Raw genomic sequence first — 15,591 nt, forward strand, 5'->3', positions numbered from 1 at the left:
CCCACCATTACACAGGAATGAAGTTATTTTTATGCATATGTGTGACAAAGAAGAACAATACATGAACAGATAGATAATAACTTTTTGTCTTAAAAATAAAAGGTTAAATATCAAGTTAAGTCACTCTGAGATACTTACATTCGGAGATCCATGATTCTCACAGTGCTGTCTTTGGCATGAATCAATAAACGTCTTCCATTTGGATGTACCTCCAAATGAGTGATTACTGTTCCTTTAATATCATCTTCTAATATCTCCTGCAAAGGAACAAGAACTAGTGAAAATATAAATGCAATAGGGTAAATTTCACTTGCTTTATTTTATTTATTCTAAAGCGTATGGGGTTTATTTCTATTACAATACTCAGGTCAGCTTACAATTAATTTTGTTTAACCATAAATCAAAACCATCTTCAGTTATGTATATTCTATCCACAAATACAAAGTAGTATGAAAACATTTTGACTGTAGAAGAGAATAGGAGTGTGCACGGAACCGCCAAACTGCGGTCCGGCACTGAGGTGGGGGGTGGCTTTAAGAGCGGGTGGAGGGTTTACTTACCCCTCCTGCCTCTTTCCTGTTCTGGCGCCGTACGTTTAGTAGTAATTGGGGCGGCAGGATACCTCCCTGCCGCCCCTTCACCGCTGCTGCTCTGCAAAACTCCCAGAAGTCGTTTGCGCACACACATCGTGCACGTGCTTCACGTCTCTGTGACGTGCGCGTGCGCAAAGGACTTGCCGCCCCAATTACTATTAAACTTACGGCGCCAGAACGAGAAAGAGGTGGGAGGGGTAAGTAAACCCTCCACCCGCTCTTAAAGCCCCCACCCCACCCGAACCGGACTGCCCAGGTCTGGACCGTTCCGGAGGCCTTTAGAATGGCCTCCGGACCGGTCCGGGCCCATCCCTAGAAGAGAACAAACATCAGCAGGTCTCCCTAGGAAAGAGTTCCATACACACAGTATACTTTATGGGTCTTTTTATCTTCTAGAAAGGACACCGCTGGAGAAACAGATTAAACTTATGAAATGCACTCTGGTCATTGCCCCTACCTGGACATCCAAAGCCAGCACTGCTCAAGAATACCTAAGATTCTTGCCCAGAGTGATTCTTTCTAATTAAACCTATTCACTTATCCCCACCCCCTTAAAGCTGCTTATTATTGGACAAATCCTATAATTCCTCCCTAAACATAGCAGTGACTATACCACTTGTCCCATCTACCCCTTATTACTGAACAACATATATTCCAAGAAAATCAAGTGCCCAAGCACCTTGAATACAATAGGGATACACTGATATCCTAATGGGACTGAGGAAGAATTTGTTTTCTGTAGAGTACTCTCAAGTAATTGGACTAAGGGCAGTTTAATGCTGTGCAACAACACTTTATCATTATCTAGGATGGTTCATCTTCTATTTACTCAAGACATTCTGAAAACAAAACAACTAGACAATAAGAAAGACCGAATAAACCAAGAGGAAAATGAAATCATTTTGTGTGTTTTTTAAAAAGTAAGCATTTCATTGTCAGACTACAATGTTGTACTCCATCTAATCTAATCTGATCTTGAGTCCAAATCAAACTTTTAATAGCCAAGTGAATAGTCTATTATAGTTAACTGATAATTAAATCAAATCCAAGTTATTCAGCAAAAAATGGTATTTACTAAATGCTAATGTAACAATTAACTTGTATAGGAAATAAACCCAAAGCATCCTGCATGCAGCTGCACATCTACCAACATCTTTTTTAAAAACTGCATGTCTTCAACAAATATCTGTGGCCTACATGAAAGTTACTTTGTTAATTAAACCTATATCTGTACCTTATCAATGCCCCAGTGCTGAGTTGGAGATTGAGAATTCCCTTTAACAAAAGTATTCCAGATTATTATCAGCCCTGTGCTGTCTCCAGAGAACATGTGGAATCCTAGAAAATAATAAAGCAGTCATTTAATGTGATGAATGAGCAGTTTTGACATTCAATCAGACAAATAATTATATACAGAAAGGTAACTATATATCTAAGTCAAATCTCTTTCTTTTAAGGCAAGATTGATTACAAGAGAACTTCCTATAGCCATGAAAAGACAGAATACAGGATAACCTTTTTCAAAACTGGTGGGACTTTTGGACTGGCAAGAATGCAAAATGCAGTGTAGTAGTAGTAGGTGTTAAGTTCCTCCTCCCTTTGGACTGCTGCATCATAACCCCTTCCCAATTCTCCTTCTACCAATGCCTTTTCTCGATTTCTTTGGAGACCCTCCTGAAAGGATTGTATCCAGAGGTTCCTTCCTTTGACATGAGGAAAGACAGCTTTGGATACAAACCATTACATCCAATTTCTTGCAGAGGCAGCCCCAAAGCTGAGTCCATGACTCAGTGTTGTTCCAAACTTCTAGATGCCTTCACCAAGAGCCACTTCACACAGCAGTTATGTTTGCTGTGGGTACACAGGCACTGGTACACCCATTTGAATCTGCCCAGCCTATGAGATGTTTCAGAGGGCACTCTTGCACATCCCATCACTTTCTAAAATTTGTTTGGTGGGAACACGTGTGTGAGCCTTCTTAGTTGTAACCCCCTCTTTTTGGAACTCCTTGCCACCTGATCTGTGGGTGACACATTCCCTAGTAATTTTTAGATAATGTTAAGATGCTTCTGTGTTAGAGAACTTTCCCAATACCCTCAAGAGTTTTCGCTGCTGCTGGTAACTGTTCCACCCCTCTCTGTTTTGTATGCTACTTTTACACTGTTTTTGCTGTCTTAATGATGTTATTACTACTGCTTAATGAGGTATTTCACATGACTTCACTGAGGAGGGAGGGCTGCAGGGAAGACAGGAGCTCACCTGCCTTTCCTGGCAGACAAGCAGCTGTTGTCCTCCTCTTCGCCACACCATGTGCCCACACGAGCAGTGATGCGGTGGAGGCAGATGCTGGGAGGAGGACCTCCCCACTCCCGCATCCCAGGGTGCCCTGGGGCATGAGCACAGTGGCTCAACACGGCCCCTCCATCCCCCCGGCTTGCTGCCAGAAATGGCAGTGGGCCAGGGGAAAGCCATTTAACCCGGTGGCAATCACCAAGACTATTGCCGGCCAAGGTTAAGCAATCCACAGGTTCGCTTAACCTCAGCTAAACACTGGTTTAAAAAGTGGGGCTTGGTGTAGGGGCAGCACTGGGAGATACCATGCTCCCAGTGCCTCACACATATAGCCTAACCCAGGCTGGGCTGCCCTACCCTGTGTTAGGCTGCGTGTGTGAATACCCTTAATGATTGCTGTTATTTTTGTTTTTTATTTTGCTTTTATTGTGTTTTTACTGTTGTATTCTTTTAATTTTTGTTAATTGCCTTGAGTCTGTGGGAAAAGGTGGGATACAATTTTTTAAACAAACAATTACATCTATCTTTCTTGCAGCAACCTCATCAAGTAATAAGGTGTAAAGCATTACATATGGCATTTTCACGATGTGAAGTATTTTGTGACTTACCTTCTACATCAAAACACAATGTATTGATAAAACTCCTGTGACCATCAAACTCTTGTAGAAGCTGACCATGAATTTCTTTCACTTTTGCATTCCACACCCTAATCACAGAGTCATAGCATCCTGTTACTACAATATACCCAACTACTGGATGGTACTTAGCAGTGTAGACAAATGAAGGATGAGGGAAAACTTTCATAGCTGATGTCACCTGGGCTTCAATTTTCCACATCCTAGAAAGAAACAACATTTACAAAACCTGAGCTCTTGCGGTAAAGTCTTCTAGGAAATGCAGTACATGATCAATGCCTAGTTGTTAGGCCCGTGCTTCAATATTGCCAAAGCCGAATAAACCGCAACATTACATCTGGACTGTGTGGAGGTGACTGCTTGCAGCACAGCTGTCTCCACAAAGTACTGCATGCTTTCAGTGCGGGGGGCTTCCTTTATGGGAAGCAGAATGTCGTACCGCCAGAGTGATAACTGGGATGGCATGGGGGTGGGGTGCTGCAGCAGGAGTGTGCAAGGAGAGTTTCCCAAGCATTTTCCCCATGGGATCGGGAATCCAGGCTGGGGTAGGCTCCCCCTCCTCCTCAAGAGGTTCTCCTCTGGGCTGGCATTCAGGTGAATCTTGACAGCACAAACAGGTGGCTTTGCCATACTGGGGTTCTGAAGTCGTGTCACTGTCGGTTATTCGACACAGAATGAGGGAGAGGAAGAAAATAATTGACGGATTGACTTAAAATTTGTTTTTCATTAAATAAAACCAACAGTTTCAAAGCACAATTGTGCAAATTAAAAAACTAGATAAAAACTAACAAGTACATTTCTATAGTGGGGTTTCGATGATTGCAAACACTTTCCAGAATCAAAGCAATGAGTATTGCAGAATTATTATTTTAAAAAATATTTATACCCTGCCCCTTCAGTGGACTACTGTTCGGCTTGCAACACTAATAAAATAGATAAAATATTGAATAAAAATGGTCTTTTATCTTTTTAAATTTTATTAAAGACCAGGCTAAAAACACAACTAAAATGACAAATTTTTAAAAACTGTAATTAAAGGTTATCAATAAAAAGCTAAACACTATGATGAATTATTATGAGGAATACAGAACTTTATTAAGTGCTATGTGGAACAAAAGGTTTAATTCAGCATTCAATGTACTGTGGAAAGTTTCAACAGCACTGAGGGGAACTTGGGTGACTGCGATTAAAATCTGGAAGGTAACACACATACATATTCAGTCTGCTTAACCTTTGCAGGTAATCGGATGCAAGAGTAGTTAAGATTGTGCATTACAATGGGCAACATCCAGATTAAATTAGCCATGACTAAATCGCATTAAAATAAATGGGACATGTTCATAATTACTATCTTGTCTCATTGATTTCAGTGGTGCTTAGTCAGGACTAATTCAGTCTAGATGTTGCCCACCATGGTGAAATTCCCATTCCAGTGATGCTTTAGGTCTATGCAGGTGCACTTTGAGTGCTGCCCAAGAACAGTAGTACAGGCCACCAGAGATTCTCCTAGGGAAACCCTGTTGATATGAATGGCAGTGCTCTTGAACAGCTTCCATCAATTCAAGTGGCCTTGTGCTGGAGAATTTCTCAGTGGACTGTTTGCTAGGCAGCTTGCAGAACAGCCATTTTGCTCACCGTACCAGCAATGTCTGAAAGCATAAGATAAATGCAGAAATGAGTTTGTGGAAACAAGCTGAGCAAAAGACTCTCGTATACTTTGTGGATCATGCATATAAATTCTGGCTCCTGATAAGAAATTTCCAGTGTGGCCCTCCTTGCTGAATGTGCTGCCAGCTAGTAAAAGATACACAGAAACATTATTCATAGAAGCTGCAAGGATAATTCTCATCTAAAGGCAAGGGCAGCTTGGAACCTTTAATTAAAGTCTCCAGTGAAAAGCAACTGGTTGCACTAGTCAGCTCTCCCAAATAGCACAATATATTTAGCTGCAATGTTTATTCCTAATCAGCAATGATAAGACAATACTACTCTGTGAGAGATGACATTACAAATATTTCTGTGATTATAGAGCAAATGAGTGTGACTGTGTAGGCACTTTACATACTCACATTTTTCTCTTGCTCTTCTTCGAAGCAGCTCGGGGCTGAGTAAATGTGGCTATTCCATTTTATCCTCATAATCAGGTTGGTTAGAGATTGAGAGACAGTGACTTGTCCACTGCCACTGAGTGGGTTTTGTGGCCAAGTTGGATCTGGGCCAATCTAAGCCATTTAAACACTTGATCCAATGCATTGTAATCACTCATATTCAAGAAAGGGCTGTACCTCACTTTCATCAAGTGCACAGTCCACATGAAAACTGCACCCACTTCAAGCTGCTATTTGCTCCCTGGGACAAAATATACAGTGATTGTACCCAGGTTCCACTCCTGAGGGTAAATAGCAGTTTAGCAAAGAGAGATCTTAACTGAGAAAATGGCAGGAGGAAACAGCCATGACGTGGTCCCAGATTCCCCACTTCAAACCCACAGCAAAGCTGCTATTAAACTTTAAAAAGAGAGTGAGATTTGATCATGGATCTCCTAGCTTTACATTTAGTTGTTGTTAGTAATAAACTATCTGATGGGACATGGGTATGACTGTGTATATTACTGTATTCTCTGAGGAAGACATGAGAGGGTGTTTTGTTTTGTTTTTAAAATCCTATTAGAGCACAATGGAAGTGCTCAGTGAAATACACACACACACACACACACACAGTCACACACACACACAGACACAGACACACACACACACACACACGCATAGCAAGGGCCCCAAGCCTCCCCCCTTTCTTCTCCCCACCCCATGTCTTTGCTATAGAAGAACTATATGGACATGGTGAAAAACAAAATGTTCTGAGCATGCCCTTTCTCCTGCTCCTGTGCAAATAATATTAAACAGTTGCCACACTCTGATCAGGAGCCAGCAGCTTACTACTGAGTTGGGGGTGGGGGTGGGGGTGAAGCAAAGTGCAGGCTGTTTTTCAGCCAGTGGGGCCCCTTTTCTCATGGGTCCAGGGACCTTTGTCCCACACTTGTTCAATTATAGCTTTGCACCTGCATGTAGGCATGGTGTTGGTGTTGTTTTTGTTGGTTTTAAAAATTTCCCCTCATGAGACTGCTTCTGTGATGACGTAATCTTATGGAGGAACAGTGGGGGAAGGGCCATATCTCATGGCCTGTAAAGTAGAGATCGGTCGTTGAAAGCAACTTCCCACTCCCTGAAGGGGCGTAGAAGGGAATTTTCCCACATCCCTATGTAACATGATAACCATGAAAGAAAAATGAGGTAGATAGGAAGACCTTTGCTTGCTTTACATCACCATTTTAATAGGACAACCCCAGTTCTACTGACCTTGCAGTGCCATCTGAGGATGCAGTAAGAAGATGCTGATTATCTTTTGACCAGCAAATATCATACACAATGTTCAGATGTCCATAGAATTCCCTCAAGTATTGTCCAGAAGGAATCTCATATACTTAATAAAATAGAAAATGAACAAAGTTTATGTTTCTGACATTTATGACTGTAAAGTTAGATGTTGTCTCAAAGGCAATACATTTTCTTTGTAGCAATTCCATTCTATTGGCACCTAACTTCTAGAACACAGACTACTGAGTGTAAGTTGAAGATAAGCATTCAAGTATCTACTTCCACCTAGTGGTTGGCGAGTTTGAGTGTATATCTGGTAACTCCTTAAATCAACAGCTTGTTTCAGAACCAAACCAGACATGAGTTTTAACACACTACTTGCCTTTCCAAGTCTTGTCTTTTCTTGTAACTTTTATACATTGCAGCCATGACAGCCCAATCTAAATTAGAACTGCTGCATGAGGGGTTAAACTCTTTGTTGAGCCAATGGCACAGTTGGAAAGAGATAACTCTCTCCTGCACTAAAGTCCCAGTCTGAGGGAGGGTTTCCAATGGCTGCTATTTAGTAAAAACAAAAAATCAAACATGGAAGAGAAAACAATGGGCAGCATCCAGGCTAACCTCCTGTGCACAGAGGTTCTGCTCGCACAAGGGGTGGGGGTAATTTTTGCTGATCCCCCACCTCCCTTTGCTGCCCTCAATGTCCCCCTTAAATACATCCCAAAGGGTTGGGGGACCCTGAGGGATATATTTTCAGGTGGCATCGTGGGCAGCGGAGGACAGGGGGAACTGGCAACAATTTTCCCTTTCCCTTGCATAAGCAAACAGTTAGTCTCGATGCTGCCCAAGGTGTTTTACATCTAGCCATATTACCTCACATTCTTCTTTCTGATTGTCTTCTCTAGTCTTCAAATATTCTTTCAAAGATTCCTTTCTTCTTTTCTTTTTGCCATATTACCTCACATTCTTTTTGAAAACTTGCTGAAGAAGTAACCTTTCCTGAACCATCCCAGCATCCTCATGTGTATGCTTCTGTTGCACGGTGGCCCTCTTCTACCTCTTTCCTCATTTATCCAACCTTTTCTTATATATCTTAAACTCAGACTAAGGGTGAACTCAGATGTAACATAAAAAGAGGACCCATGTTCCTCAACCACAGTGAGAGAGCCCAGCTTCCTCCTGCTTTGCAGCTGAAATGACAAACCTGCATACTACTAAATCAAACTCTGGTTGAACCAACAGTCTTATTCTTGTGCTGTAGGCAGGCTGCCTGCCCTTTTTATTTTTAATAAAATAATTCATGCTGCATAGTATGTACACTTGTTCATTTCAATAGTCATTGCAGTTGGCTGTACTCCCTGCTATTGCAATTGTCTGTAGAAACATCAAAGCACAAAAATAGTTAAATGATATGAGTTTGTTTAAGTTGATATGTCGGCGATGCAATGTGCGTAATAATTCCTCTACTCTCAACAAAAATACCCTTTATTGTGCAAAAAGAAAAACTAAAAGTTGGTATAGATAAATAAAACGTTTTGGTGTAAGACACCATCCTCAGCATACCAACTTTTAGGGTGGTGGGTTTTCTGTTTTTTGTTTTGCACAATAAAGAGTCTTTTTGTTGAGAGTTGATATGAGATCTTCATATGAGATCAGCTTTAGGGATGCCTCACATTTGAACAACGCAATTTAAAATATTGTTCATGGCAGCTGCTCAAAAATGCATCAAAAATGAATTTTTAAGCAGCTGTCAAGCACAATATTTTTGTGAAGCTGGCTCTTCCCACATTCTTAATGGTTCATTTTGCAGTCAAACCTTTTTTCCTATGAAGAGCCCATGTCACTTGACCATTTCTGTGCTGTAGCACTGCACAAATGACTTTTTCTACAGACAACTGCAATAGCAGAGAATACAGTCAACTGGAATGACTAAGCTTTATTTAAAAGCATGCATGAGATGTATGTAGCTCTGTTCCATTGTGCCCAACAGAAATTATCATAAAGGTTAGATTGCAAGAAAATGTCTAAATTTATTTGACTTAAGGAAACTATTAATGTTGTATTTCACTACCACTATATTATATTCCATAACTATATTTTTAAATCCTAGACACATGGCAATGTAGACTGAACTCTTAGTTTGGTGTGCAGTTTTGATAATTCATGGTCAAATAAGAAATACCACTGACAGGTCAGCTAGAGAAAAACAGGTTGCTTACCTGTAGCAGGTGATCTAGTAGTGATGCCTCGACATTCATAAAAAATGGGTTCTGCGCCCGCGCAGGACAACTTTGGGTAGTATTGATTAGCTCCTCGCGACGCCTTTTAACTGCCAAAGCACGAGCCATGCAGTACCTATACTGGCAGTTAGGCGTCTGTTGCTCAGTTCCTGAATGACCGTTTGACAGTCTATAACTACCACACAACTTTAGCTTCCTAGTTGCTTTTCCTCTGTTGGAATGTAATGCTCCAATTGCTTGCACTCTGTAGCGGGGCCGGCTGGGAGGGTTTTATGAATGTCGAGGCATCACTACCAGATCACCTGTTACAGGTAAGCAACCTGTTTATCTGGATAGTGATGCCTCGACAGGCATAAAAAAATGGGTGAATCACGAGCTGCCCAAATGGAGGAGGGCATTGCATGCTATTGGAGCACCCTCCTTAGCACGGCCCTGCCAAACTGCGTCGCCTCTACAGAGCGAAGGTCTAGTGCATAATGTCTCACAAAGGTTTGATCCGAGGCCCAGGTGGCCGCCATACATATATCCTTGAACTTTATCCCCGAAAGGTGAGCCGCGGAGGCAGCATGAGCCCTTGTAGAATGGGCTCTAATAGAGGATGGCGGGGTGACTCCCTGAACATCATAGGCCATCCTAATGAGTTCCACTAGCCAAAAAGACAGCTTTTGGCGGGATGGCTGAAGGCCCCTGTTCTTCCCATTTAAGGCAATGAAAAGATAGCTAGTCTTTCTTATCTCTTTCGTTCTTTGCAGGTAGAAAAGGATGGCCCTGCATATGTCCAGCTTGTGTAAAGAAGCCTCCAGCAGAGTGGACAGATTGCTGAAAATGGTAGGTAAGACAATGTCCGCATTCAGATGAAACTCTGTAACTATCTTCGGATGGAACTCAGGGTCCAAATGCATAACCACTCTGTCAGGAAAGAACTGAGTATAAGGCTCATCCATCCAAAGGGCCCGCAACTCGCTCACGCGTCTTGCTGACGTGATAGCCACCAAGAACAAAGCCTTTAATGTCACCAGTTTTAAAGATGTGGTGACCATTGGCTCAAAAGGGTCCCCTATTAAAGCTGAGAGAACCAGGGAGAGGCTCCACTTAGTAGACGGTTTTTGTACGGGGGGATATAGATTATTCAACCCCCTCAAAAAGTGCTTGCATTTAGGATGAGTGAACACGGTCTTATGTTCCCAGCCTCCATGTCGAGCGGAGATGGCCGCCAAATGTACTCTTATGGACGCATTAGCCAACCCACTGGATTTTAAGGAGGTCAGGTATAGTAAAACTTCCCTCACAGTGGCCTCCTTCGGTTGGAAGTGATGATCACTGGCATACAACAAGAATCTTCTCCACTTGGAGAGATAATTTCTCCTAGTTGACTTTCTCCTGGTGTTTCGCAATATTCTCTTCAGTAACCCACTTTCCATGCTGTCAGATTGAGAATAGCCAGGTTGGGATGGAGTATTTGCCCCCCCGCTGTGAAATCTGGTCCTTCTGATGGGGCAACCTCCTATACGTATGGTTCAACAGCCGTAGAAGTTGTGGGAACCATGTTTGTCTGGGCCACAAAGGAGCGATCACAATCGCCCTGGTGTTGTCCTGCAGTAGCTTTGCAACAACTCTGTTCAGCAAGGGATATGGAGGGTACAAATAAAACATACTTCGCGTCCACCGGTACTGGAAGGCATCTCCCTTGGATAGGTGGCCCTCTCCCATTCTTGAGCAGTATTGGCTACATTTTTTGTTCCCTGATGTTGCAAACAGGTTGACTGTTGGGGTGCCCCAGGCGAGAAATATCTCGTCCAGCAAGTGGGGGTTGAGCTCCCATTCATGTTGCTGAAGGACAGGAGATCTGCTTAGAGCATCTGCCAGGACATTGACCTGTCCCTTTATGTGTATCGCTACTAGGTGTATGCGCCTCGCAATACACCAGTTCCACATCTGGAGCCCCAGACGACATAACGGTCTCGACACTGTCCCTCCTTGGTTGTTCACGTAGGCGATTGCGGTAGTATTGTCCATCTGGAGTTGCAATACTCCCTCCTGAATGATGTCTTGGAGAGCTTGTAGCGCCCAGAAGGCAGCCAGAAGTTCCAGGAAATTGATGTGATGGCACTTTTCCCGCTGAGTCCACTGGCCTTGCACTCTGTGGACTCCCAAATGAGCCCCCCATCTGAGCATGGATGCATCTGTGGTCAACATGCAAGAGGGTACTGGGGCCTGAAACGGCATCACTCCCTGCATGTTCGTATCCTTCTTCCACCACAGCACAGAGTCCAGGATTCCGCTCGGGATTAGAAGGGGCATGCTCTGGGGGTCCACATTGGGTCGGAAAACATCCAGGTACCACAACTGCAGCTTCCTCGTGCGAAGCTTCGCGTAGCGAACAGTAGTGGTGCAAGAGGCCATCAGCCCCATTAGAACCTGGACCAATCTGGCCTGTTGTGTTGGAGCAGCATGAAAGAGTAAAACCATATTTTTTATTCGCTGGTATCTGTCTCGTGGAAGGAACGCCCGCTGGCAGTCCATGTCCAGCTCTGCTCCTATATACGTCAGGCGCCTTGCAGGAGTAAGGTGGGACTTTTCCCTGTTTATTCGAATGCCCAGATCGTGCAGCAGAGTAGTCACTGTTTGAATCTGTCTGTCCAATAGATCTTTGGTCTGTCCAGTAAGAAGCCAGTCGTCTAGATAGGGAAATATCGAGACTCCCTGTGTCCGCAGGTAGGCTACGATGACAGCCATACATTTCGTAAACACTTGTGGAGCCGTCACCAGGCCAAAGGACAGGACATTGTATTGAAATATCTGACTGCCCAGTGTGAAACGTAGATATTTCCTGTGGGACTCCTGAATGCTGACGTGGAAGTAAGCATCCTTCAAATCCAACATCGCAATCCACTGCTCCTGGTGAAGAAGAGGCAGGATTTGCTTCAGCGTTATCATCCTCAATTTCTTCACGTCGATAAATAGGTTCAGCCACCTGAGATCCATGATCGGACGAATGCCTCCATCCTTCTTGGGTATTTGGAAATACCTTGAATAAAAGCCTGTTAGAGCATGAGCCCACGGTACCGGAGAAATTGCTTCCTTGTCCAGCAGAACCTTGACCTCTTCCTCCAGTGTCTCTGTCTCTGGGGTGTACTGTGTCCCATTGAACTGAGGAAGAGTCTTGAACTCGATAGCATAACCAGTCCTAATTATATGCAAGACCCATCGGTCTGATGTTATATGTTGCCATGCTTGGGCATGGCTTGCCAGTTTGATGGTGCATCTGGTTTGCAACAAGGTGATGTTGGTCCTTGTGGTTCTGTAGGGTAAGCTTGGTGGTTCCGATAGTCGAGATTCCGGCAATTGTGGGCTCTGTGAACAATCAAAGATATTGTTTTGGTTGTTGAGCAGCTTTATTGTGGCCCCGCTGTTCTGACTTATTCTTTTATGTGTAATTTCTGCAATTGTATCGATTATAGGGTTTCTTATACTCCTTGCACTCATATCTCCTGTCAGAGCTTTGTTTTCGCTGATATGGCTGAAACATTATTTGTAAAACGCTGTGCTGCGAACATCTTTGCTGTATACTTAGACTTCTTCAAATGTTCCAAAGTATCATCCATTTGTTCTGCAAACAGGCCTTTCCCATCAAATGGTAATGACTCAATGCGGTCACACATATCCTGCATCAAAGTGGTCGAGCGGAGCCATGCATGCCGTCGCAACATCACAGCAGTTGTCAGAATGCGCGATTCCGACTCTGCCAAGTGCTTGGCATTTGCCAATTGCTGTCGTGTCGCCGTCGTGGTCTTTACAAAAGCGTTTTCAAAACACTCATGAAACTCTTCGTCAAAGAGGATCTCTGCGCATGGAGACCATTCCCATAAAGAGTAGGTATACTTTGCAAGACAAGCTATGTAATTCGAGATCTTAACAGACAGGCAAGCCGTAGAATAAGCCTTCCTAGCAAGCACATCTAGCTTCCTGCCTTCCTTGTCTGCTGGTGTGGTATGCCTCCTTCCCGATTTTGCCAAAGAGGTGCAATCAATCACCAGTGAATTAGGAACTGGATGAGTTAGCAGATATTCATTATCCTGCTCCCTTATTCTGTATAGAGACTCCAGACATTTGGAGGTAGTTGTTGAAGTCTGTAAGACTTCCCATGCCGACTTTGCCGCCTTGGTGATCACTGGGAGCATAGGCAGGAAAACCGGCTGCGAGCCAGAAGATTTTTTCAAAAAATTGTAAACAGGGTCGTCCAAATCTGTTGTTTTCTGTGAGAGATCGAGACCCAGTACCTCAGCCATTTCAGCTACCTGCTGATTGTAAGATCTCATTTCCTCCGTAGGCGAATCTGTTGGACGAGGCACGACATCTGGACTGGGATCCTTTGGAAGCTGATCATCGGTATCGTCCTTTGTGTCATCTGAATCGTCCTTCGGGTCATCATCTGTGGAATCCAAAGGGTACTCCTCCTCATCAGAGGAGGATGGCGCATCATCAGGTAAGACAGTCTCTGCAGGCAAGCGTCTCCTATGACTAGCATGCGGCATTAAAGTGGCTGGCGTAGACAGCGGAGGTAATGAGGTCTGAACTGACACTGACCTGATAGGGCAGGATAGAGGGATGGCAGCTTGCACAGCCGAATCATGTACAGGTGGCTTGATCACACGTGGCTCCAAAGTCTGAACTGCAGCGCTAATGCCCCTGGGTACGCTCTCCAAAGGAGTGTGAGTCTGAATAGAAACCGAAGCACAAGGCAATACGCCTGGAGTGGTCTGTGTCGTGACTGTCAAAGAGCGTTCCGAGAGTAAGGGTCTCTTTAACTTTTCAGACTACCACTCCTTATGCATAGTAAACTCTGCAGGAGATAATGTAATACAAGTATCTCCCCAACCTCCCAATGGGCATTAACCTATCGGTGTCCTCTTCGATGGAGTGATCGAAGGTGTCCTGGGAGGAGGAAGACTTTCCATATTATCATCATCAACATCAAGTCTCTGGGATATAAATCCCTGGAAAGTAGAGGTCGAAGGAGATGTATTATCAGACTGAAGGAGTTGTAGGAGGTCAGGGTCAATATCCATTTCCCCCTCCGCTGGTGCAATCTCAATCTGCATTCCACTATCCAGAGAGTCCAGCTCAGCCCGTGTACGAATCATAGTGTCCCGATCTATAGGGGATGATTCTGCAGTGTGGCTTGTAGCGATTCCTGACGCAGAAGAAGCGGCTGCTGCCAACATCGGGGAGGTTTCCCTATCCAGAAAGGCTATCAACGTCGAAGGAGCATTTTTCTCTTTCGATCCCGTGGAGCTCTTGCTCTTAGCCCTGCCGGTATCCACCCGATGTCGAGTTGGATTCTTTTCAACTGGTATCGAGGTCGGGGTTGCAGGAGACTGACGTGGAGTAGGGGCAGGAAATAAAGACTTTGCTCTGCCCCTCCGCCGCTCATTCTGGAGCCCTGATGGCGACGGGGTTGTGTGCCGTGACGTTGGAGCTGCCTTATGCTTCTTCTTTACTGCATTTGCTGGCGGCGAAGAGCAAGGGCACTTTGGGCTTCTACCCTTCAGTGCCGAGGGCTCTTTCAAGAAGCCTGGCATAGTCGATTTTAGGGAGGTCCCCCATAATGTTATTAGCCATGTCCAAGGGTTTAGACTGCGTAAGAGCAGCCCTCGGCAATGAGGGGGAGGTAGACGGGCTAAGTGCATCCTCCATTAAAGAGACCTTCAGTCGTGCCGCTCTGTTCTTCAGGGTCTGTTTTGAAAATGTTTTACATATAGGGCAAGCAGTCGTGGAATGCTCTTCCCCCAGGCAGAGGAGACAAAGCTGATGGCCGTCAGTTGACAGAAGCTTAGCTCTGCAGCGGACACACCATTTAAAGGTGTTTTTTTCTCTCAGAGGTGCACTCATGAGTAAAGGCGTCAGTGGCTGTCAGGGACTGCCATTACCAATTTATTAGGTTTAGTAAGGGACAGAGCTGAATAAGTCCGAATGGGGCAGAGCTAGAACGATTGAGTTTCCCGCTTCTCCCTTGCTGTTCCGTGAGTGAATGTATCCCCTTGAGTAAACTAAATCCGTTCTGTGTCAGTTCGTGAGTAAATGGATTGTCCTAAAGCCGATACACTGAGTTCTAACAACAAATATTTTCCGAGGAGCAACAAAGTTTCCGAGGTCCTAATGCATAGACGGTCAGAAAGAAACTGAGCAACAGACGCCTAACTGCCAGTATAGGTACTGCATGGCTCGTGCTGTGGCAGTTAAAAGGCGTCGCGAGGAGCTAATCAATACTACCCGAAGTTGTCCTGCGCGGGCACAGAGCCCATTTTTTATGCCTGTCGAGGCATCACTATACAGATCTGCTTTAATCTCATGAGCTACTAGGTTACCATCTATAAACTACGTGGTTTGGGCTTAAATGTAATTCACAGTTCAATCCTAAAATATAACATTGTAAATCAATCCCAGAAAGTATAGA

The 15,591-nt window shown here is 44.1% G+C and overlaps 1 protein-coding gene across 9 annotated transcripts in view; it reads right to left on the reverse strand.

Moving 5' to 3' along the window:
- Positions 1-15,591, reverse strand: part of AHI1 (Abelson helper integration site 1) — a 184,473-nt gene that overhangs the window by 122,768 nt on the left and 46,114 nt on the right. For all 9 annotated transcript variants that reach the window (XM_053288476.1, XM_053288440.1, XM_053288454.1 and 6 more), the window contains 4 exons: positions 6,877-7,000; positions 3,494-3,723; positions 1,828-1,931; positions 139-257 (listed from right to left, as the gene is read on the reverse strand). In XM_053288476.1, coding sequence (XP_053144451.1) covers positions 139-257; positions 1,828-1,931; positions 3,494-3,723; positions 6,877-7,000 — 577 coding nt within the window. The remainder of the gene's footprint in view (positions 1-138; positions 258-1,827; positions 1,932-3,493; positions 3,724-6,876; positions 7,001-15,591) is intronic.

The sequence above is a fragment of the Hemicordylus capensis genome, chromosome 1 (genome assembly GCF_027244095.1).
Source record: "Hemicordylus capensis ecotype Gifberg chromosome 1, rHemCap1.1.pri, whole genome shotgun sequence".
Lineage (NCBI taxonomy): Eukaryota > Metazoa > Chordata > Lepidosauria > Squamata > Cordylidae > Hemicordylus > Hemicordylus capensis.